This window comes from Siphateles boraxobius, unplaced genomic scaffold (assembly GCF_051911475.1).
Source record: "Siphateles boraxobius isolate OS27281-9 unplaced genomic scaffold, OSU_SipBor_1 7, whole genome shotgun sequence".
Lineage (NCBI taxonomy): Eukaryota > Metazoa > Chordata > Actinopteri > Cypriniformes > Leuciscidae > Siphateles > Siphateles boraxobius.
The window spans coordinates 28,914,095-28,939,607 of record NW_027509197.1 but is presented as its reverse complement, the minus strand read 5'-3'; the positions used below and the strand labels follow the sequence as shown (position 1 = coordinate 28,939,607).

Sequence of the window (25,513 nt, the reverse complement as noted above, 5' to 3'; positions counted from 1 at the left end):
CCATACCGAGAAAAGAGCTCCTCTGCACGGGGCAAAGTTTACTCCTTTCCCAGTTGACCCGAAGGCCCAGACGAGCTAGGTGCCGGAGCACTGGGTCCCTGTAAACGCAAACCTGGTCTCAGGAGTGAGCTTCAGACAGCCAGTCACCGAGATAGTTCAGGATGCGAACCCCGTGTTCCCATGGAGGAACAAGGGCTGCCTCAACAACCTTGTGTAGGCGCGAGGAGACAGGGCTAACCCGAATGGGAGAACAGCGTACTGATATGCGCGCGCCCTGACAGCAAACCGTAGGTATGGTCTGAGTCGAAGGAGAACGGAGACATAAAAGTAGGCGTCCTTCAGGTCGATCGCTGCAAACCAATCCTGTGGCCGCACACATCCAGAAATGCGTTTGGCCAGGAGCATCTTGAACGGCAGCCTGTGAAGGGAGCTTTTCAGATGTGGACGGCATAGCGGCCCGGTGTGGGGGCAAGGTCATAACCGCACCCTGACAGAGGAGGCCAGGGAAGGACCAGTGTTCCACGGGGGCCTGCTCTGTCAGGGGTCTGGCGACAAAGGGGGACAGTGGCGAAGCGGTCCGTGGACGGCACGCTGTGTCAACCGCCTGTGGGACAGAGGGGGACGAGGAGAGCACGGCTTGTGGGCGGCACTCTGTGTCGTTCGAGAACTCTGTATGCTCAGAGACGAGAGAGTCAGCTCTTTCTGAATAAGGATTCTTCCCCAGCCCTCTACCGGGGAAAGGAGTGGCCCTGCTACCAACTCCTGGAAAGAACTGAATCTCATCTCTGAGCAGCCCAACTCAAAAGTGCCGCTTAACCCGGCGTTTAGCGGGGGGGCGGGGCTGGAGAGGGCTGTGGCATCCCCCCTACGGTCTTCCAGAGCCAGGCCCGGGTGAACGGGCGGGGTTGGAACCGTGGGAGGGCGCCTTCGGCGGTGGGCAGACTGAGGGATCTGAGCGGACGGCGGCCCGTCGGGCAGAATAACCTCAATTTGCTCACAGGCGGTTGAGAACTGTTGGCCAGAAGCACTCAACCACACCGCCGAAGAGGCCGACCTGGGAGATGGGGGTGTCGAGCAGACGGGTCCGCCCGACATCGTGCACATCAGACCGGTCAGCCCCAGACTGGTGAACATCACCTGACTCCGAGAGCGTACGGCCACTTTGGTCGCTCGGAGAGCAAGGTCAGTGGCAGCGCTCATGCCTATCAGAGTCCGATACCAGTCCGCTGCACCCAGAAATGCACGGGCGAGCCGTCTTTAAAAAGACGTGCCGCGTGCGAGCTCTTTTATGAGAGGAGAAAAAACTCCGCGATGTTGAAGCGCACAGGGAGACACACACAAACTGGCAGGTCACTGCACAGATCAGCAGGCACTGTGAGCTCGCTGCAGATCACCGTCACACCAACACCGGAGAGAGAAGCTTGTCTCGTAGAGCGAAGTCAGAGATGGCTGTGGAGTGAAGAAGTACTCTTGGCTCCGAAGCGAAAACATATCAGCATGTTGCCGGCGTCCTCCTTTTATACCCGCGAGGTAAGGCGGAGATACGCTATGCAAATTCTGAAGACCCATGGCATTTCTTTGCCATTGGCTCGTTTTGTAATACTCGAAGTCGATAGGTGTTCTAAGCGAAACCCCATGCGTCGTCATCCGACGTACCTCGGAGTGACAACGAAAGGGAACTCATGAAACCATCATGTCAAATTAATATGTTAACCTGTTCAAATCATATCTTAAGTTCCCAAATAATAATTTTTAAACTTTTCTTTTTTTTTTTACTTGAGGCAGTGAGGGGTTAGAAATCATGGGGCCCTCAGGGGAGATTAGCCCCTCCCATTGACTTTGGGCACGCTGTGCTAAGACCCCTTTTTTGGGTATTCGGAGATCTCTTTAATTTATTTTACTTTGTGCAATCTATTATCTATTCCACAAAATTTTCAAAATGCAATATATTAACAAGTTCCATCACATTGGTCTGGTCGTAATTTGGGACATCTCTCCTCATTTGATGAAAGGCTGTAGTGTTGCTGTCAAGTCAAGATGACTTCACACTCTTCCCGAAAGTCTTACTCTCGTCTTACTTGTATAACTGAAAGTGAAGGAGAGGGAAACTGCACCACTGTGTATTGGCACAAGTTTTCACAGAAAGCTCAGCTTGCACATCTACGACAGTTATAAGACAGCTCTGCATTATGAATAGAGAGGCTAATTGCTGCCGGAGAAATTTGGTGGCTGGATAGATTTACATTTGAGCCCGTTTAGTGGTCATTTCTTATTCAAGTCGACAGTTTAGTGGGATCCACGGCAATGCCGTTAATGGATCTGCCATTAGTGTGAATTATTTGCAGAATAACTCACAAAATGGAAAACCAATATCTGAATATATCTCTGCTTAGGATATATCTCTGATAGCAAACAGAAAACAGTTGACTTATTTAGAGCTAGCAATTTACAAATAAATTAAACAAGATGCTATAATGCTCAAAATGAATGGTCTTGTTTATGTCAGTACATATGTTTTTATATGCTACTTAAAGACTCCATGAAGTTAAATAAAAAGTGTTCTGTGGCTTTTAGTCTATGTCTGTTCATTTTTGAGGCTAATCACTGCTTGTGTAGCCCTAAACATAGACTTAATTCACAGATATATGCATTTAAAATGAGCAATTTTTCTCTCCCAGGAAAACTGAGTGACTTTTTTTTTTAAAACATTGATGTCTCATATTAAACTACAACGATCCAAAGTCCAATCAAATGCTCTGTAGAATGGGGATGTACTATCAAGTAGCTAAATCATGGTACGTGTTTGTGAATCAACTGAAGCCTTTAGGCTAAAAGTGACAATATATGGAAAGCACATCAACACTGGAAAGAAATGCAAAATCCCTTCAGTTAGCCATTTCAAAGGCAGTCACTTGTCAAAGTATTTTTGAGGCAATATTGACTGTATCACGGCACACCTTTTTGACCATCTCTGTCGTAGACCTTCATGTGTACCACTCCACTGGTCTTATTGCGCAGCACCACCGGGTTACGTCCATCCCGTTTGGCGACTGTCCCCAGCTGAGCCAGATCGTCATCGGCCCACCACAGCCTGCCACCTGGAAAAACAGATTAATTGTTTATTTCCCAAAGTCACAGAACCAGTAGGTCTGACTGCCAATGGAGGCACATGCCATTATCATTTATTTGTCCTTTTTATTCACACGCATATAATCCGGTGGTGTGCTGTGCTCTTTTTCGGTGCCAAAACTATGCTACGCTACAGTGTACGGGTCAGCGAGTGAGGTGGTTGGAGAGAGAGAGAGATAGAGCTAACGAATGAGAAAAGTAAAGAGATAGGACTTGAGCATTATGCATGTTCCCGTCCCAGTGTGAGTAAATGAGGCAGAGCTCAGGGCAGCCTGGCTACGTGCCCTGGCTGAAGACAAGGGCTCTTCATTCACAAAGCCATCAGAGTGCATCTATTCTCACAGTGGCGCTGCAGCTAGCAAGCCCCTCGTGTTGTTTCCGCTCTGTAAGGCTGAGTGTGCCACAAAGGGCCTCAGAGATTGTCCTTGGCTCCGAGCCTAGACCATATCTGTCTGCTGCAGGAATACAGGAGAGCAGGAGACAGTCGTAGCTGTGCAACCGTAAAATCAAACGCATATTTGTTTTTTGTAAAGAAGGATTAAATTAACCGAATGACAACGAATGAAAAGTTTGAAAAATGAATCAACAAAATCAGGTTAATCACAGTTCCCATCAAGAGACAGAGTGTGTGATTGTTACAATAAAACTGCAGTGACTTTGGATCAGATTTTCAAAGCTTCTCCAACAAATTTTTGAGATTTAACAATAGTAACAATAATGGAAAAATTGCTAATTTTAATATAGGATTACATTAAAAATATGTTTTGGGTGGGTAAGATTTTTAAAGAAAATAATACTTTTATTCAACAAGGATGCGTCAAATTGGTCAAAACTGACAGCAATTTATAATGTTTAATTATAAAAATGTATTTCAAATATTTTTTTTTAATATATTTCAATTCATCAAAGTATCTTGAGAAAAAAAGTATCACAAAAAACCACAACCATTTTCCACATTGATAATAATAAGAAATGTTACCAAATCAGCATATTAAAATGATTTATGAAGAATCACGTGACACTGAAAACTGGAGAAACAATGCTAAAAATTCAGCTTTGCCATCACAGAAATATATTGAATTTTGAAGTATAAAACAGTTATTTTAAATTGTAATACCATTTCACAATATTAGTTTTACATTTTATTTTTAAATTTTTGATCAAATAAATGCAGCTTTGAAGGGCATTAGAGGCTCCTTTTAAAAACATTTTAAAAAATCTTACCGACCCTAAACTTGTATGCAGCTATGAATTTGTATAAAGATTTTGTCCTAAAATGCTGTCTCTATAGGCAGCTTACTTGGTTTTAGAACAGATCAGTTGTCTACTGCACGATTAAACTCTTATGTATGCAACTCTCATATGTATGCAATGAGTACAAGCACAAACATTTTTCAACAAGATATTCATGTCTCCTCCATAAACCAGAAACAAATAATAGTGTCATTTAGGCCACAGAGAGTCTCCAAGAAGATATTTGCTTTTTGTAGAGAGGCTAGCTTTATATAAATGACATCCTAACCTGAGCAGCCAGCGTATTTGACATTCAAGATTGCTTGCATTGGTCATCTCTGCAGTCAATATTAATCTTTACCTGTCCAGGGTGAGAGACATCAATGATTGCTTCTGGGTGTAATGTCCATTTAAACTGTTTGATCACAGAACAGCACAGGTCTTAAGGTGATACACAGCACACTAAACAGCAGCTTGCACTTGCCTGAGTGGTCACATCCCATTAAAGATTCTACCAGGAGGAGGTGGCAAGACTGAATCCTGTCAGGGAAATTGCTTTCATTTCTTCAGTCATCATGCTCTTCAATTACTGTTTCACGCTCTAATAACGGATGTGACTTTGATGCAAGGCGGCCATTGGATTTTTTTTTAATAAATGATGCTTAATAATGATGCCGCATCTTTCAAACAGCCGCCGCTTGTATTGATCTCCTGATCATCTGTCTCTGCCGAGTATATGTCCCTGCACAGCTCTCTGTAATGATAAGGCCTGTCCCTCAACACTTACTGCAGGGTGGTTGATTTTACCTTGCGGGTGGCTGAAATCGTAAACCATTTCCGTTATAGCAAGACCAAAGTAAATTTGCGGGGACATCAACTGATAGCATGTTATACAGGTTAACCTTGGCAAATGCCCTAATTTATGTTGCTTTTGCTAGGAGGGAGATAGGGCCGATAGAGACTGAAGATCTTATCCCCCATCATCACACGGAAATCATACAGCCTAATGGAAAAGTTTGTTTCATTCATGTTCAAAACTGTGAACAGTCTACCTGTAATTTTGAGGAGATAATGAGCAAACAACTGTAATCTGTGTCAGAAACCTGCCTGCAAAGCTACCTGAAAAACTATGCGCAAGTGTACAAGACAAAAGCTGTTTTAAACGCAAAGGCTGTTCACACCAAATATTGATCTGATTCGGTTAATAACAGTTAATTTGTAAATAAAATCTATTTATGACATTATTTTAGAAGGATCCTTACTTTACACCATTTTTACACAAGTGACTTTAAAACTAAAACTTTACACAGAAATATATATATATATATATATACACAGTATATATATGTGGCTGTTACACACATTTTTGACTTGTAGTGCATATGAGCTGAAGGGGAAGTAATGTATTCCAAATTTTTCCTCTTTATGCTGAATCTGACTCTTTGTTCTCTGATGACATTCTCATGCTGCATATTAATATATACCATTCTTTTAGATCTCTGTGGGTAACCTGCATGGCAATGTGGCGTATGCATTATAAAAACACAAACTGCCGGTATTTGAAGGGAAACCAGTGTTTTGTGTGCTTGGAAGGGATAGCTGTCTTATCATATAAGTATACGTGCAGAACCCAGTCTGCTTTACTTATTACAAAGATAACATCACTCATACTGAGACTCTTTCATCCCCTCGCCTTGTTTCCTTTCACATTGAGGATGTGATTGCTTTATATTTTAGCCTATACTTTATAATCAACTGCATAAGCATGGTAAGGTAAATATACTGTACATCTGCAATGCATTAAGAGAAGGAAATGATCTTATGCCATTGTTTGATCGGTTCATATTCAGCATGGAAGAGGGAAACATGGAATTCTAAGTGAAATTCCACTCATCACCCACTTATACACCAACTCAAGAGACTGCGAGATCATCCACCCACCTGCATGCATTTGTAATCGGCCCCTGGCCATTCAGGCTCTAAGATGGTCTTTCCTTTTTCCTTTATAGAGGTGTGATACAGCTCGAAAAATTGTGGAATTGATCCATAATACCGGTGGTATGTGGTGAATACTGTATATATGTATATATATATATATATATATATATATATATATATATATATATATATATATATATATATATACCACTGTATACGGTGTATATACGTTGGGGTCAGTAAGATTTATTTTTTGATAGAAATAAATACTTCTATTCAGCAAAGAAGCATCAAATTGATCAAAATAAATATGTTTGCATTGTTACAAAAAATCTATTTCAAATAAATCCTGTTCTTTTAAACTTTGTATCCATCAAAGCATTATACAAAATACATTAAGCAGCACAACTGTTTTAAACACTGAGAATGAGAATTGTTTCTTGATCACAAATTAGGATGATTTCAGATGGATCATGTGACTTAAAAGTTGAAAACTTTCCATCACGAGAAAAAAAAAGCATACCTTGTAAGCATAAGAGACTTTAAAAACATTAAATAATCATACAGACCCCAAACTTTTGAATGATAATGTATACACAAGCACACTAAATGGGCAGTATGGACTAAATCCGCATGTTAAAGAAAATCATATCAGCAATGTGATGCAGTATAAAACGTTCTACTAAAATAATCAACCATCTACTGCATTTCTGTATTCATTTGTTGCACTTGGAACTATTTGACTCATATCCTATGTAGTCTTCCGAGAAAGGGCATAGCAAGCATGTTCAGTACAAACACAAGCAGACACAAAAGAAAACATGCATACCAAAAACACATCTTTGGCAGTTTGTCATACTATAAACGAGGAACATAACTGTCCACCAAACAGGCTCATAGGTTTTTGCAGAAGTAATGGAAAGCATTTCCTCAATGGAACAAAGGCCTATTAATTGTGATAGATAGCTGCTACTGAATGCATCATTTTGCTGTTTTGCTGTACAGTGCTACTTCTTTGAAAGTAAACCATTAGTCTTTGTGGCAGCCTGCATTCTGCTCCCAATTTAATAATGACTCAAACTTTGTTTAATTAAAAGAGTGTCACCACTTCTTACAAATTGCATTTGTTTTTTCAGCTCATCATAGCTGCTCTAAAATAGAATGTGACTATAGAGGTTTTCCAAAGATTAATACCTTTGCAGCATGCAGACAGTGTAATCAGTTAAAACGGGGGTTTAGGGAAATAAATACATGCTAATGAATAATTAACAGCCGTAAGTTTCCACCCACAAAGACAGACAGAGAGTAATGTGAGAAAACATGTCAGATGACATCTAAAACAAGAGAGTGTAATACATTTAGGCAAAGATAAAGAGAAATGGTCCAATATAAAAAAAGTAAAAGCGCAATATTACAGGCTTTGCTGTATTTACTGCTTTCATTTTAAAGTTATGCAACTCTCTCCCCTTCCAATGCTGCAAGCATTACTGACTTTTTTATAAATCCTAGAATTACAGCTTCTGGACAATGTTTTTAGTTGTAATTTGAGTCATACAGTAGGCATAAAGTGTGTGCAAATTAAAAATTGCATTGATTAAAATGGATATCTTCCAAGACAGCCTTTATTAGCTTAGTCTATATAAAGCTAAATCAATCAAACCTCTCCACTTTCTAAGATGTATGTTTACGCTCCTCGGGGAACCAAAATTTGGTCTTTGTTCTTATTCCATAATGGGTTTCCTCGGTCTACACAGAAATTGTTAAATCTATTTTTGACAAAATGCCTTTATTTTGTCAGTCTTTACCAATCTGAAGCAAATTATCTGTAGACTCACAGTGGTAGACTTGATTATCGAAGAAGTCTAATATATCATCATAACTAATACTGATCAAGTACTGTACATTTTGACATAAACAGACCATCTGACCAATATATAACATTACCAGCCACAGTTTGTTCTTTTACACAGACATTTAGGGATGGTAAATCATGACTCATTTAATACTGGACCAGCAATGTAAGCAGAACAAAAATGACTGAAAATGTAAGTTTACTTGTTTATGTATAAAATAAAGTACAGAAAAATAAACATGGAATAAGGGGAATATACAAGTCTTATCTAGTCCAATTATCTATAATCATGTATCTAGTCCAATTGCCACTATGTGCCTTAAACAGAAAACAAAACCTTTTCAAGATCCAATGACAAAGTCTTTGCAAACTTTGACAAAATCCAGTAACCAGTTTTTCTTCAGAAAAACTCATTGTTGTAACAGGGTGCCTTTTAAAACATAATTTAGTTTCTGATAAAAGTGATAAATAGCAGCCAGCTGCTAACCAAACAGATGGTCTAAGGGCATGCCATGTGAGACTAATTTACACATTATTTGACCACTTTTAACTTGCACTTATTTTTTCTTATAAATTTGCTGTTACCAAAGCAACAAAGTCCAGTAATTTCATTCAATATTCTCAAACTCAAACTTTAATTAGAAAAACAAATTTAGATAAAATATCAGCCATATGCCATCAAATCAACATGTAAGTGGTAATTTTCTTAAGGTTAATGGTGGTTAACCTTTGACCTAAGCCTGACTAATGAAGAAGGAATTAGATGCTATATCACTTACCCATGACTGCTAGAGCCGCAGCTTTAGTTAAGTCCCTCTTCATGCTTTCAATGACCTCAAAGCCACTGCCGTCCAGATTGCACCTGTTGATAGTCCCATTAGCAGAACTGATCCAATACATCTTCCCTGCTGGAAAGTCAATCGAAAGTCCTGAGGGAAAACAAGAAGTCAGTTAGAAACTGTTGTATGCATGGAGTGCTGGTATGTATCCCGTTTCAGATCATTACTTTAAAATATACCTTATATATCCTGTATATTTATCTGTGTGAATGTGAGAAGTGAGATTTTTACAGCTTGAAATATAGTTGCGACCTCTTTGAGACACACTAAATCACTTGACTAAAATGAATCTCTGTCTAAAACCTGTTTCAAAAGTGGAAACGGTGAGCATTTGACAGAGATGGAAAATTGATTGTGACAAGTGAAGGATATTTCAATTGAGTGTCAGGACAGCTTTGATTGAGAGAGGGGCTAGTGCATGATATACTCCCAACAACAACAGACAAGACTTTAAACTCTCAGACATCTTTTTCAAGACTGCCTCTAAAACAAAAGGAGCATGTGATTTGATTATCAATGAATGTACAGGCACAGGGGTATAAAAAAAGTACAGAGGAACTATATTTAAGCTAGAGGATGGGAGCTGTGTAAATGTTTACATATATGGATGGAATCAAGAAGCAATTGATCTTTCGATTTTCAGAGTTCTGGCTTTGTGAGGCTGTGGAAATGAAATGTAATATATATGAAACATATCTGTCACAAGTCTTAGAATCCAAAGAGACTTGAAACAGGAAATCTCACAAAATAGTCCTTTATTAGGAAACTCGAATAATCAAGAAGGTAGCAGGTAACATAAACACAACTAATATTGTTGATGACATTGAACTGAACCGAGCAGGAAGTATTTATACACTAGGGAAATTAGCTAATTAAATTACAACAGGTGAACAAAATAATAAACTGATAAACTAGGTCAAGACAAACAAACTAAGAACAAAGAAAACGGATGACAACTAAATGAAAGTCCATAAACATGAAAATATCCTAAAAGCCTTTAAATTCAGCAGCAAATTTATAGAGACAGTTGACTCAAGTTCAAGTTTGCAATGGTTATATTTAAAGATAATTAACTACAGCAATTGGTTTACTGTAGTAGGTCAAGACGATGTAGTCAGAGGTCTCTACACAAAGATAATAGTTGTGGGTAGTTACATTTTAGACTAATGGATTTCCCTGCCCGTTTTAAATAAGTTACGTAAAATAGTTTTTCTTATATTTCTTATCGTTTTTCTGAACAAAAAGTATGATTTTGTCCTCAGAAATGTAATTAAGTAAGAGTATAAGTATTTCTTTTTGAAATTTTGAAAAATAAGACTTTATTATAGTAAAGAAGTACAATGACTCATGTGCTTTAAACCCCTGTAAATATAAGAATTGTGAGGAACTCAAAGAGAGAAATTTGACATACAGTAATACTGAAGCTTTCTCTGATAGATTGAATTATACATACCAACTGGTTCTCTCTGGTTTTGATGAAGAACCTTCCTGTTACTTCCATCGCTGTTGGCTACGTTTATTGTATTACCATCAGTCCAGTAAATTTTTCTAGACAAAAGAACATTTTAGGTGAAACATATGATTTAAAATAATTATTTTGGTTTGTATTTCAGATTGACATTAAAATGACATAAGGTTGACATATTAAAAACAATATATGTATATATATATATATATATATATATATATATATATATATAACCTATATATATATATATATATATATATATATTATTAAGAAGAAGAAGAGGAAGACAATAAAATGTATTATACTAATTTATTCACACCAATTAATAAGACATGTCTGATCAATATAGGCAATAAGAGCAAACAAAAATCTTATTTAATCATACTTGGAATCTGTCCATGTCGGCTGCTTACCCTTTGGCTGGGTGCACAGTCAGACACTTTGGTTTGTCAATCCCATGGATGACTGAGGTTTTTAGAGATCCGTCTAGTCGGGCAACATTGACCTGCGTCTCCTCGTTCTCAGAGCTCAGCCAATACATGTTCCTTGAGAGCCAATCTATTGCCAGCCCACGGCAGTTTTGAATATCTGCATGTAGCAGAGATAGCCATTAACACAGAGGAGCACATTACAACAAGCCTCATGGGTGACTGCAGCACTTCTGCGCATGCTATAATAAAATGTTGTGTGCAAATAACTTGCAAAAGCACATGCTTGGCATGCTAATCAGTTTGAGAAGGTTTAAGACATACACTGTGCTTGATAACACTGTGCTTGGTATTTAAGAAAATCTATAACAGTCTACATCTCGCACTACTTTTGCTTTTCTTAATGCATTTCGGAGAAGCAATCCCCAGAGAGCTCTCCTATCACGTAATATATTATTTATGTTTTACCACACACTACTTCAACCGTCATTTTTTTAATGCATGCTGCCTGTGAACACAGTCTTCTAGTAATTGAAAAAACAATTTAAGACTGAGTGTCAGCCAAATAAAACGGTATTTCAGCTCAAACCTACAATGAGGCAGCAGGGGGAAAAAATATAACACAACTTATTAACAGGCAGCACAGAAATAAAATAACTCACAGGTGGTGTTTATTAAGAAAAACTGTTCATTAACCACACAGAACATGAAAAAAAAAGAAAAGAAAACCATGTGTTTTTGACCTGTTTTGACTCACCTCCGGAAATGACGGTTTGAAGGCCTGTTCCGTTGATGAATGCACGCTTTATTGTTTGAGTCTTAACGTCCGCCCAATATATCCTTTCCTCAAGAGCGTCGTAATCCACCACAGTGACATCATCAATGTCAGGAACCGTCAAAGCAGTCATGACATTCATGTATGGATTATCAATGTCCACCCCACGGATCTCAGATCGCCTCACATACAACAGGAACTTCTTCAGGGCTGATGTGTGTGCCAAAAGAATATATGCAGTATATATATATATATATATATATATATATATATATATATATATATATATATATATATATGAAAAAGTCAAAACTTCCTCTAGAAAGCAAAAACTGATCCATACTTTTGTGTGTATGTTCTGTTTTGTGTGAGGGACGTTACTCACCCACACAAGAGCGGTTGTTGAGGGAGAGCTTCATGAGATGAGGACACGAACAGGATGCCGTGCGATTATAATCAATGAGACAAAGGTGGGAGCAAGAACCTCTTCCGTCGTTTCCTTCGCACGGGTTTGAGGCTGAAAAACCCATGGTGAAACGCATTTAGACCAGGGAAAGAAAACATAACAAGGAACATTTCAATATCACATCTTATGAATTAAGAAGAACAGCTCTCTTAAAAGAAGCCAGGAACAACAGCTGCTGACTTACAACAGGAAAAAATAACTGTTACTGTACAGTCAAACTGATGGAATTACTTTTCTTGAAGAGGATGATTTGAGATGTGACAGTTCAGATGTCTATTTAAAAAAGGGGAACATAAAAATGGGAGCAAAACAAAATATTGCAATACCAAAGTGAAAACATTCATCTAAATTCCAGGATAAAGAAAAGAGCTGAGGTTGAATGAACAGTGCTGACTGCTCAGGTCTTCCGCCCACAGTGATCTTCTTGACACCACAGCACATTTAGACCTTTTTTACAACTCTTTGCAAAGGGGCTTCTACCTATCAACGGAAGTTAATGTTGAGCAGACAGATAATGGCCAGAAGGCTACTGGTGTGAATAGTCATTTCACCATCAGATCTTTCACAGATTGATGGTAAAGATCTTCCTTGAAACGATCTATTTAAAATGCAAGCTGAAATGAGGATTAGAGAAATTTCTGTACTCATATAGTATCATCTTCTAATTTGTCATTTATAGTTTAAGGCTGGTCCACACTGCCCCTAACAAACTGCAACATTTCAGTCATTCTTGGTAAAGTTGGCAGTTCAATCGAAAATAATAAAAAATGCTGGAAAATGTTCACAGTTTAAAACATAATGTATATAAAAAAATACATACATATATATACTGAAAATAATTTTATTATGTGTTTTTGAGATTTTAATTATTATTATTGTTTATTTATATACCTATATAATATTTATATAAATATTGTTATTATATTATTATATATTATATCTATTTTGTTTATTATTCATTCTTATATCAGTTTATTTCAGTTTTAGTTATTTTAGTACAATAAGTTAAACTTAATGGAAATGAAAAATGTTTTCTTGCAAGTATAGCTGAAATAAAATAAGTGTTTTAAAATATTACATTTTATTTAAAAACAATTTAAAGTTTGAGGTTGGTAAAAATGTAAAAAAAAAATTTTGATAGAAGTCTCTAATGCTCACGAAGGCTGCATTTATTTGATCAAAAATACAGTAAAACTGTAATATTTTTACATATTTCTTTTACAAATTAAAATAACTGTTCTTGATTTTAATATTTTATTCCTGTGATGGGAAAGCTGAATTTTCAGCATCATTACTTCAGTCTTCAGTGTCATATGATCCTTCAGAAATCATTCTAATATGCTGATTTGTTGCACAAGTAACATTTATTATGTTTATTTATATACTGTAGTTGCCACTACTGCCTGTAGTCAAGAGACGTTAACCCTTCTACGAACCCAGAGCAACTACATGCAATTAACTCCACAAGCAGTTGCATCTTGTAAATAATTGATCCAGTGGGAGTTTGAATATAGGTCCATTATGTCTTTCCGATGCTGAACCCATTTCACTTATGTAGCAAGCAAATTTTTGCAAGTGAGCATAACAAATAATTTCAAGTGAGTAAATTATAGGCAAGAATGCCATAGAATTAATTATACATTCAGCTGTTCTGCGGGGGGGGGATGGGTGCTTGAATAAATACAGTATAAACAGTGTGAGTGCACTTGACTCATGATAGAGACACTTGATTTGGATGTACTGATTTGTTTGTTCGCAGTCAAAAATCAGACACTGATTTAATAAAACTTACTTCTTAAACATACATCTGACTTTACCTTAACATCGCTGTATTTAAAGAAAGTGCAGAGTATAATTTGTATTTTCACTGCTTCAGCCTTGTCCGAATAGGGAAAGATACACCCTGTCTGTGTCTGCAAAGTGGTTTGCCTGTCAGCAATGTGCTGGAAAAGTGCTTACAACACTGCAGGCCACATAGGCACTAAAAATGGGAGCCCTCCAAACTGGTGTCGATCTCTTGAAACTCAACCCTCAGTTCTTTCACCACACATAATGTATTTACCACATGCCGGCTAACGGCTGTAGCCTCAGCCCATTAGGCTAGTTAGCGTAGCCCCTTTTCACTCCCTACGGACCCTCAGAAGTCCACCGCTCCCCTGCCAGAACTGCATAGGCCAAACATAAATACAATTGCCATGGACTGTAAAGGCTCCAGAGCCCAGATTTTGGACATCTTTAATAGCCAGACCTTCCCATGAGCTCTTTAAAATTAGATTAGCCATACTTATTGACTTCTCTGGCAATGTAGCACAATTTGTCGACACTTATCGGTGTAAAACAGTCACCCGGCTGCCGGTGATGTGGCAGTAGACATGAGCCGTTTTGGCCAGGCTCCCTACAGTTTTGGGCTGGCTGAAATGATGCAAATCAGATTATTTCGGCTGATGAACACTTGCAGGCGGCTACATTTTTTTGACATCTGGGCACCTAGCACACTTGGCAATCACAATAACTGTCAAATGTTCTTCAAGAAAATCCTTCAGGTCCAGCAAATCCTTTAGTTTTCAAGCATCTGGAAAATATGTAAAGGACCAAAGGATTTTTCTGAAGAACATTGGGCAGTTTTGCTCAGGACAAACAAGGGACTCAAGAACATCCATCACAAAAAAAAAAAAAGAAAAAAAAAGAAAAAAAAGAAAAAAAAGAAAACAGTTGTGGATCATCCAGGTAACGACACAGTATTAAGAATCAAGGGTATGTAACCTTTTGAACAGGGTCTTTTTTCATAAATTCAGCTATTTGTTGTCTTGTGGACTATATGTAAACATATTTTATGTAAAATTGTATTGAGGTCAGTACTAAATAAAAAATAACATGCATTTTGCTTTTTTTTATAATCTGTCTATTAAAAAGAAAATGCCAATAAAAGTCATTTTTGTATGATATTTCTCCCCATTTTCCTTCAAAGATCCAAGCAGGCAATGCCTGTTTAACAGAAGATAATCTGCTGCCCTTGCTGGCAACAAAGCCCTGTACAATGACAAAACAATGACACTGTACAATAAAACAATTAAAATTAATTTGGGTTGAGGATAGAGCCCATCTTGAGTCCACGTCAGGCCTGCTTACGCTCTGCATGACCCCCTTTTTCAATTATTCTGCTGCTCTCAAACAGGCAGAAGAAATTAATGATCAGCGGGATTCGGCTCAAATCCTCACCACACAGAGCATGCAGGAACATTTCTCTGTGTCTCCTGAACATAGGCAAATTTTTTTTACAATAACGCGCAGCTAAGCACGTTAGGTCAACGTGAGGCTTGCTGTGAAGTGTTTGCATGCAGAATGAGCTCATGGGGTACAAACGCTAACAGAAAAAAAGGAGTGTCAAATAAGAGTTTAAACACTCTGACAGAACATTTGGATGATCAGTATAAGTAAGCATCAATTTTTCTTCCAATTTTATGCCTAGCCACCTCCAGCAATTTTCAAGAAAATTCAAGATGTCTGTTATACATATAATAAACAGAAGTTGTCCCTATGGCAAAAAGGTTTTGTTAGTCTAGTTAGCTCTAGCAAAATACTTAGCATGATGCTCTTTGGGTTTTTTTCTGTCAGCATATTGTCCACAGCACAGTACATAAATACAGTATATAAACTAGAAAAAAATAGTAGCTATTTTATGCATTTATTAAATAAAATAATCAAACAATTTAATTTGTCTATTTAATAAACACATTCCATTTGATTATTCTATTTATTGAATGCACAAAAGAATACCGCCTCCAGCAGTATTTAAAGCAGGGATTCCCAAACCTCTTTGTCAACTGAACCCCTTGTTGACCTAAAATATTTACTTAAAATGCCCCAGAGAATGTAACATTTCAATAAATTAACAGATTTGCATGTTCACTGATGCCGGTTAATGGTCGCAGGCAAAAAAAGACATATTTAATATTTTTTGTAAGCGTTTCATTTGGACTTTTTTACAATTATTTAAATTCTACATTTTTATGATTTAATTATTTATTAGCTTTTTGTTAACTCATTATTGTCATATATTACCCTTAAATAATTAAAAACCCACCTTGAGGTTGTCGGCTAGGATGATATATCTCAAGGTCAAATGGCTGGGCGCTTGTCTTTTGGATCACAGTTACATTGCGGCCTGTCCATTTATTTGCTTTGGCTAAAGTGTTGGTCCTCCAGTCTGTCCAGTACACACCACCTCCAAAGAGAGACACAGCGAACGGGTGTGACAGATACTCGTGCCCCCTGAGGATCTCTATGACCCCTGTGCCATCGTACAGGGCAGAATATATTGCATCTGAGCTGAAGGGAAAAGGAAACATAAGGTGAGACCGGCACTCTATGCCCATATCAACAAGATGTTACAATGATGACAACTTCCTGAGGGAAATTCTGAAAGAAGAAGAACTTTTTTTTTTTCATTTCTGAAAAACTGCTTTTGTTGTACAATTATTGCATAAGATTCAAACAATCAAAGTGAATCACATGTAAAACCCTCATATCATTCATTACTGATTTAAATTTAATGTTTAAGTTATACTAATAACCATCAAAACATATTTATTATTGCTTTAAAAACATAACATCAACGCTAAACTACTTTGCCTTGAATGCAATGCTTGTAATGTGCACCAAAATGTACTTCTTCATTTGCAATTTTAATATTTGCCCTTACCGAGCATCTGTCCACACTATTCTCCTTTCCTGATGGTCTAGGGTGAGTCCATTAGGCCAGGCTCCTATCTCCATGTCCTTATACACAACATGTCTTCCACTCCCACTCATTGACGTTGCCTCAATCCGAGGAAAAGTGGCATCCCAGTCGGTCCAGAAAAGAATGCTACATACAGAATAAAAATGTTAATGATTATAAACATGGTTTGAAATTAACTTTTTCACTCACCAGCCAATTTGGCTACTAAAACTATCGGAAACAAACAGATCATAAATGTCATAGTTTAGATTTAAATACATTTATAATTAAATCTGATTCTGAATCATTGTATTGCTTTCAGCTTTACGACAGTCAATCCCTGTTGCGGATACCATTAAAAAAATAATAACATAGAAATAAAGATAAAATTCTCTGGGACTTCTCTTATAATTGCCTTGAGTTGACCTGCACGTAGCAATAAAGATGCTAGGGCGCTTTTTGCCCAAAAGTCTTGGAAATGTGCGAGTTTCTCTCAATGTGCGACCCTCTTTACGCTTTGGTTTGCTAATGTTTGAGGCTCTGAAAGTGATGCCATGCTAAAATTATTGAACATAATTTATGAACCATAACCTGCCAAATTGTCTAGAGTGTTGATATGCATTACTTGCCACAGTGGATTTTCACCCACATTTGGCGTATTGGCGGTTGTTAATTTCCAACCCTTACACCGTGTCCTATCCAACAGACGCGATGCGATAAGATCCCTGCCACAAACAATTTGTCTGTCCACACCAGACACTCCGCGACTATGAGATGCGATGAAGTCAATCAAAAATCACAGCCAATCAGAAAAGCGTGTGGGCAGGCACTCACAACGAAATGGAAAAGTACATAATCAAATTCATGAATATTACACAATTGACATTATTAAAAAGTACATACTGAGTTACTGAAAAAATCTTTGTCACAGAATAAACTTGAGTACTATACACAATGAGTTGACAGTTTCAACTTTCTTGTTTCCATTTATTTTGAAGGTTTATCTGAGGTGAATTGTCCATTGTTGCTTTCAGTATGGCTATAAAATACGCACAAAATGATATTCAAACTCACAATAGATGCTTTTAACATTAAATGAAGCACAAAAACAGTACCTGAGATTATCAGGGGTAATGCAGGGATTATAAAATGCTAAATACTTGCATCAAGCTCATATGCTAATGAAATGTGTGATCATGGTTCTTGCATCAGGCATCAGAAAAAAATTAATTTACAACCAAATGTTTGAGGAGCCTAGCAGGTAAGCACAAGACCTGCAAAAAGGCTTCACATGAATATTGCTACAATGATGTAGCTGCCTTCTTTTTAGAAGGCCAATTAATTGGCCAGTGGCATCCAGTCATTAAACCAGGCTTTCAATAAATAAAACACTTGCTAATCACAAAGACAGCTAATCCCTTCAGAAGTACATTTTCAAAACACCTCTTCATGACACAGCTGTGTGGGGCATTTTTTAGAGTAACTATAATGAATTAGGCCCTTTTTAAAATGTTCCACGCTGCTGTGTGTGAAATCACTGTTCTTTTCAGCTTTCAGTGAAATACTTTAGAGTATGTCATCCAACTGAGAGACAATATTAGCTCTAGTTGGACTGTGGAAATACCATATTTCTCCTCTATGGGTTGCTCACAGAAAAAAAAAAAAAAAAAAAAACAGTTTCAGCTGTATAACATTAGGAATACATACCAAAATGATAAAACCTGATAAAGAATGATGATGAAAACAATTTAATGATCTATTATTTGTGCATGTGTGTTGTGATATGAAAAACAAATCTGCAATTAAAAGCATCACTGTATCATGAAAAACACATTTAAAAAATGGCAGTGACCAAAGAAAAAGCTGCATTCCACAAAGCAAGTAGTCCAAAGGACGAAGAACTTCACATTAAACACACTATGATAATCTGTCAGGTGCTTTGACAGATTGTGAAGATGAGGTGTTTTTCTGTACCATTTACTGTTTAATTTAAATTATACAAAAAAAATTGAAACAAAAATGTTTCTTCAATAAATTATTAAATACTAAAATAATGTAAAACATTTAAGAAATAATTATCAAATAAAAAATAGGTTATTTGTATACAGTTACATTTTTATAGCCTTCAATTGGCAAGATGTGGAATAAAATGCTTCTTCAATAAATGATAGTAACTAAAATTAATTTTAACAAAATTAAAGAAATATTTTGCCATATTGTGAAAAGCTTTTGATTATCGAAATATTTGCGGTCCTAGCCGTGTTTTGTTTATTGTCCACATGAGCATTATTCCCGGTCCTCAAATGCTACTGGGATCATCGTGTGTCTTTTCCGAGCTTATGCTGTCATATTTGAGGCTCTTTTCCCCAGTATGCTTCTATGAGAATGGTAGAGCTGAGCAAGAGAAGAGCACAGCTGAGAGTAAAGAGACAAAAAAAGAAACAGACCACAACAAATAAACAGCAAGATGCGGCGCGTTATTCTAGAACTATCATTAGTAATAGATGACAAACAAGTCCCCTGAAATATGATTGCTCTGTTATGTACCCAAGATAGTCTCTATGAGGGCAAATTACAACAATAAATGGAATGAAACTTTTTTTTCAGTTTTTGCTCTCACTGCTGTGAATGCTGAAGGGATTGTGAAAAAGAAAAGCAGAGTATGAGGAAAGCAAATTAGAATGTGGTAAATTTTGAGACTAATACACACCCCTGTCCTGGGTCTACAGCCAGCGCTCGTGGGTGCTCCATGCCACCGGCAATCAAAGTCGTTCTCATTTCCCCATTCAGCTTGGCCACCTCAATCTGATCCAAGTTGCTGTCTATCCAGTAAAGGTTTCCTGCAATCCAATCCACGGCAAGTCCCTCTGGGGTGGCCAAACCATGCTGAATCACAACCTCGACCCCAGTCACACCTACAAAACAAACCACTCGCACTAGTTCATAGGGTGGACAGGGTTTTGAATTCAGCACAGCAAAGCATTCTGGTCGTTTTGAACTTTCTTTTGAAGTGTCGAGCTCTTCAAAATGCTACTCCTTGCAGAAAAGACCAGCTTGGACCAGAATGCATTTCTATGCCGATTTATATTGCTCTAGTCGTGTTGTTCATTAGCAAACGATGTAGGTCAACTGGCAATGTCTTTTTGATGAAGCTGGCAAAAAGAGTCTTGCTAGTTAAGCTAGTTAAAGGGGTAGTTCACTCTAAAACTAAAACTTTTTTTTTTCTTTGGCAGTTAAAAAAATAAATAAAATAAAATAAAAAGTAAATGCTGATTGGCAAATAACTTAAATAAATAAGTTGAAGTATTATAATTACTAAAACTAAAATAAATAAAAAATATTAAAGCTAAATAGAAATATTTATTTAAAAAAAAGACAAAAGCAAATGACTAAAACTAAAACAACATTAAAATAAAAACTGGGGGATATTCCAGAAAGCAGGTTTTTCTAGTTCAATCAGTGTTTCTTTTTTAATATATAATTAGCATCAAACAAACAATATAATTATTGTTCACAGTAATAAAAAAAAATGATTAAAGATTCAAAGATAAGATTAAAAAGTTATTACAGAACAACTATGTAGGTGGCGATATGCACTTACAATGTAAATCATCATTAAACAAAAGAAGAAGAAAGTATGCTTCTTCTTAGGTTGTGTTCCACTCCAAATTTGTATGCCCTTCACTCGCTAACTTCCCTCCGTCTCGTTCACTCGGATGTGCGTCATTGCTTGCGTCGCACGGGTGCCCACTACTGGTGCAACTAAAAATAGGGTTTAAATGAAACGCACTAAGCCCTTGATCATTTGGAATTCACTATGGAGCTGATTTATTATTTAAACCCCTTTTTTATTGTGAATTTGTTTCATGCACCATCATATAAGTTGGGAAAAATATAAAACATCCTATAGGTATATGAGCTGTTGGAAAGAAAAAAAAATACACAAACAAGAAAAATAAATAAAATAAACTTTGACTGTGAACATAAGTAGCTACAAGTATTATGCGATTCAATCTCTCAACATAATTAATATATTATACACGATTATGCGATTAATTATCAAAACATTTAATATATCACACATCTCAGGTAAGCGTGATCTGCTGTGATGCTACAGTCAAGTTGAATTGTGGGATATAGAGCTGCTTGAAGTGTACATCGGAGTAGACTCGCTCCCTCTGTCAAAATCGAGGGGACGAGGGTCTGTCCATATAAACTTCCCTCGTCCACTTCATGAAGTGGACATCTGTTTCTCAACTAAGTCCAGACCACGGTTTTGAAACTTGCATACCTCAAGTAAGCAAGGTTTGGGTTAATGAACCGATAGTTCAGGGTATATGTTGATGGTAAGTTAACCTTGCTTTCTGGAATACCCCCCTGAAAATATAATAATAATAAGAAGAAGAAGAAGAAGAAGAAGAAGAAGAAGAAGAAGAAGAAGAAGAAGAAGAAGAAGAAGAAGAAGAAGATTGTTCATTCTAAATAATACTTAATTAACACTGGTTCCAAACTTGTATGACTTCTATGAAATAAAAGATGAAACAAAATAAAATAAATACAGTTCCCTTTCGTTGTCACTCCGAGTTACGTCGGATGACGACGAATGGGGTTTCGCTTAGAAAGCCTATCAACTTCGAGTATTACAAAACGAGCCAATGGCAAGGAAATGCCATGGGTCTGCGGAATTTGCATGGCGTAACTCCGCCCCACCTCATGGGTATAAAAGGAGGAAGCCGGCAGCAAGCAGATATGTTTTCGCTTCGGAGCCAAGTATATTCTTCTCTCCACAAGCCATCTCTGAATTGTCAGCTTTACAAACGAGTACCTCGAGTGTTGGTGTGACGGCGATCTACGGCGAGAGCGTGCTTCCTGCTGATCTGTTGCAGTGGTCTGCCAGTCGGTGCGTTTCTCCCCGGGTGCTTCAACACTTGAGTTTTCTCTCACTAAAAGAGCTTACACGTGGCACGTCTTTTTAACGATGTCTCGCCCGTGTACTTCTGGTTGCGGCAGATTGGTATCGGACTCTGATGGGCACGAGCGTTGCATAGTATGTTTGGGCATTGATCATGCTAGAGCAGCGCTCGTGGATGACTCATGTTCTCTCTGTGGGAAAATGACCATCGTGTCATTACGGTCGAGACTCCATGAACTCGCAAAAGTGAGAGTCCCCTCATCCACCCCCCGTCCTGCGGCTGGTGGCCAGGGTGACCTGAGGGTTACGGTCTGGAACAAGGCGCCGACTATGTGTCCGCGACCCCAGCCCCCCTCTTCAATGACGGTGCCCGCTAGTGAACTGCTGATTCCCGCGGGTCTACCCTCTGGTGGCCCGCGTGCTTCAGTTGAAGCTACAGAGGAAGATGCCATGTCTGTTGCAGCATCACTAGGCGGGTTTGACTCTTCTGGAAGTGAGGGCTCGTCACAGCTGCCACCTTCCGGTGTGCATACGGCTGTGCTCGAGTCTGATCCGGAGATGACGGCCATGCTTTCCCGGGCAGCCGCAAGCATCGGACTTGAGTGGAGGCCTCCACCCTGTCCTGAGCGCTCGCGGCTGGACGATTGGTTTTGGGTAAGGCCGCCGACCCTCGTCCTCGGCAAACCCCAATACCTTTCTTCCCGGATGTGCATGATGAGATCTCGAAGTCCTGGAAGACCCCCCTGTCTTCTCGGGACCGCTCGCTGGTCTCATCCGCCTTTCCTCCCCTCGATGAGGCAGCTGCCCGTGGGTACACTGGGCTTCCCCCGGTTGAACGCTCTGTTGCCATGCAACTATGTCCTCAGAGTGCTTCTTCTCGGGGCGAGCCTAAGCACCCATCCAAAGCCTGTAGATTTTCGTCGACCCTGGTGGCGAAGTCTTACAAAGCGGCGGGACAGGCGGCTGCTTCACTGCATGCTATGGCAACTCTGCAGGTCTACCAGGCCCAGATGCTCAGAGACATGCACGACCTTGCTCTCCGGGCGACGAAGGTTACCGCGCGCTCCCTGGGTTTGGTGATGTCCACAGCTGTGGTCCAGGAGCGACATCTGTGGCTGAACCTGGCTGACATGCGGGACGCTGAGCGGACCCGTCTGCTTAACGCCCCCTTGTCCCAGGCCGGCCTCTTCGGCGGTGCAGTTGAAGACTTTGCCCAACAGTTTTCAACTGCCCAGAAACAGACCGAGGCCATCAGACACATTCTGCCCCGCCGGCCCGCTGCTGCCTCCACCTTGCCGGCCGGGCAGATGCCTCGACCTGTTTCCCGCCGAGGGCGCCCTCCTGCGGCTCCCGCCCCTCCCGCCCGGACCACGCAGCAGCCTCCACCCAGGGCCGGTCGCGGAGGAAGCCGTAAGAAGGCGCCGCAGCCCTCTCCTGCCCCGCCCCCCGCTAAACGCCGGGCCAAGCGGCGCTCCTGAGACGGGCTGCTCAGGGATGATGGTTGTTTCGCAGGAGGTGGTAGCAGGAGCACTCCTCCCCCCCGTGGAGGGCCGGGGGAGAATCTTTTGTTCTCCACTCCCCGCTGCTCACCCACGGGTGGGCAGCACCCTAATGTGGTTAAAGTCAGAAACAATCCCCTCTTCCCTGAGCTCACAGAGTTCTCGGGCGACACAGAGCGCCGCCCACAAGCCGTGCTCTCCTCGCCCCCCTCTGTCCCAGAGGCGGTTGACACGGCGTGCCGTCCACGGACCGCTTCGCCCCTGTCCCCCTCTGTCGCCAGACCCCTGGCAGAGCAGGCCCCCGCGGGACGACCAGCCTGGTCGTCCACATCTGGGCCAGTTACTCCGCTTCGCTGCCCCTCCGGGGGGACGCCTGTGGCTCGCATGATCCCGTTGGTTCAGTTCCTGGGAGCCTGGCTAGAGCTTCCCCGTCTGTCCCACTGGATCGCGCGTACCGTCAGGCTCGGCTATGCGATTCAGTTCGCACGGTCTCCTCCCCGCTTCAGGGGAGTCCGCTCCACTTTGGTCGGTGGCAATGCCCCTATCATGAGAGCAGAGATTGCCACCCTGCTGGCGAAGGGTGCAATCGAGACTGTCCCTCCAGCCGAGATGAGGTCCGGCTTCTACAGCCCCTACTTCATTGTCCCCAAGAAAACCGGTGGGTTACGGCCAATCCTGGACTTGCGCGTGCTGAACCGCTCCCTTCACCGGATGCCGTTCAAGATGCTCACCGCCAAACGCGTTTTCGAATGCATACGGCCCCAGGATTGGTTTGCAGCGATCGACCTGAAGGACGCCTACTTTCATGTCTCCATTCTTCCTCGACACAGACCGTTCCTCCGGTTTGCTTTCGAGGGGCAGGCATACCAGTACGCGGTTCTCCCTTTCGGGCTAGCCCTGTCTCCTCGCATCTTCACGAAGGTCGTCGAGGCGGCCCTTGTTCCCCTTCGAGAACAAGGGGTTCGCATCCTGAGTTATATCGACGACTGGCTGATCCTAGCTCACTCTCGAGATCAGGTTTGCGAACACAGGGACCTAGTGCTTCGGCACCTAGCCCGTCTGGGCCTTCGGGTCAACTGGGAGAAGAGCAAACTTTGCCCCGTGCAGAGGATCTTTTTTCTCGGTATGGACATCGACTCGGTCGCCATGTCCGCGCAGCTTACGAGCGAGCACGCGCAGTCACTGCTGACTTGCCTAAGACAATTCGAGGGCAAGAGTGCGGTTCCACTGAAACTTTTTCAGAGGCTCCTGGGGCATATGGCATCTGCAGCCGCGGTCACGCCGCTCGGATTGCTTCATATGAGACCGCTTCAGCTTTGGCTTCGCGACCGAGTCCCGAGGTGGGCATGGCAACACGGCACGTTCCGAGTACCAGTTACTCCGACCTGCCGTCAGTTCTTCACCCCGTGGGCGAACCTCGGTTTTCTCAGGGCCGGTGTCCCCCTGGCACGAGCTTCCCGGCATGTTGTTGTCTCAACAGATGCCTCCACCACGGGCTGGGGCGCCATGTGCAATGGACATGCTGCTGCGGGCTCCTGAACAGGACCCCAGCGGCTGTGGCATGTCAATTGCCTCGAGTTGTTGGCAGTACGCCTTGCCCTGCACCGCTTCCGGGCGTTGCTCAGGGGTCAACACGTACTAGTCCGTTCAGACAATACCGCCACTGTGGCGTACATCAACCATCAAGGTGGTCTACGCTCCCGCCGTATGTCACAACTCGCTCGCCACCTCCTCCTATGGAGTCAGAAGCATCTGAGGTCGCTTCGAGCCATCTTCATTCCCGGAGCGCTGAACTGTGCAGCCGACGAGCTCTCACGGCTTCAGCCCCTCCCTGGAGAATGGCGACTCCATCCCCAGTCGGTTCAGCTGATTTGGGACCAGTTCGGGGACGCGCAGATAGATCTGTTTGCCTCTCGCGACTCGACCCATTGCGCCCAGTTCTATTCCCTGACCGAGGGCACGCTCGGCACGGATGCTCTGGCGCACAGCTGGCCGCAGGGCCGCAAGTATGCGTTTCCCCCAGTGAGCCTTCTTGCGCACTGTGGCGAACAGGACGGCCGAGGGACGTGAGAGAACGGCGCGAGGCCGTGGTGCGATTGATAATGAGCAACACCTGTGAGCACACCGGTCTCGCATCTCTCACGGAGGAGCGGAAGCATAAAGGAGGAGCGACGACGTTGATGATCGAGAGAGGAACAGGCCTGTGTTTTAGTTGAGTTTTGGTTTTTGTGTTTTATGTTAGCCAGCAGTCGTC

General features: G+C 40.8%; 1 protein-coding gene across 1 annotated transcript in view; it reads right to left on the bottom strand.

Moving 5' to 3' along the window:
• The window catches only part of lrp1bb (low density lipoprotein receptor-related protein 1Bb), a 393,159-nt gene that overhangs the window by 103,325 nt on the left and 264,321 nt on the right, over positions 1-25,513 (bottom strand). Inside the window, exons 25-33 of the mRNA XM_077217131.1 lie at positions 19,559-19,763; positions 16,831-16,995; positions 16,213-16,457; positions 12,048-12,179; positions 11,645-11,872; positions 10,873-11,047; positions 10,445-10,539; positions 8,932-9,081; positions 2,958-3,098 (exon numbers count right to left, since the gene is read on the bottom strand). Coding sequence (XP_077073246.1) covers positions 2,958-3,098; positions 8,932-9,081; positions 10,445-10,539; positions 10,873-11,047; positions 11,645-11,872; positions 12,048-12,179; positions 16,213-16,457; positions 16,831-16,995; positions 19,559-19,763 — 1,536 coding nt within the window. The remainder of the gene's footprint in view (positions 1-2,957; positions 3,099-8,931; positions 9,082-10,444; positions 10,540-10,872; positions 11,048-11,644; positions 11,873-12,047; positions 12,180-16,212; positions 16,458-16,830; positions 16,996-19,558; positions 19,764-25,513) is intronic.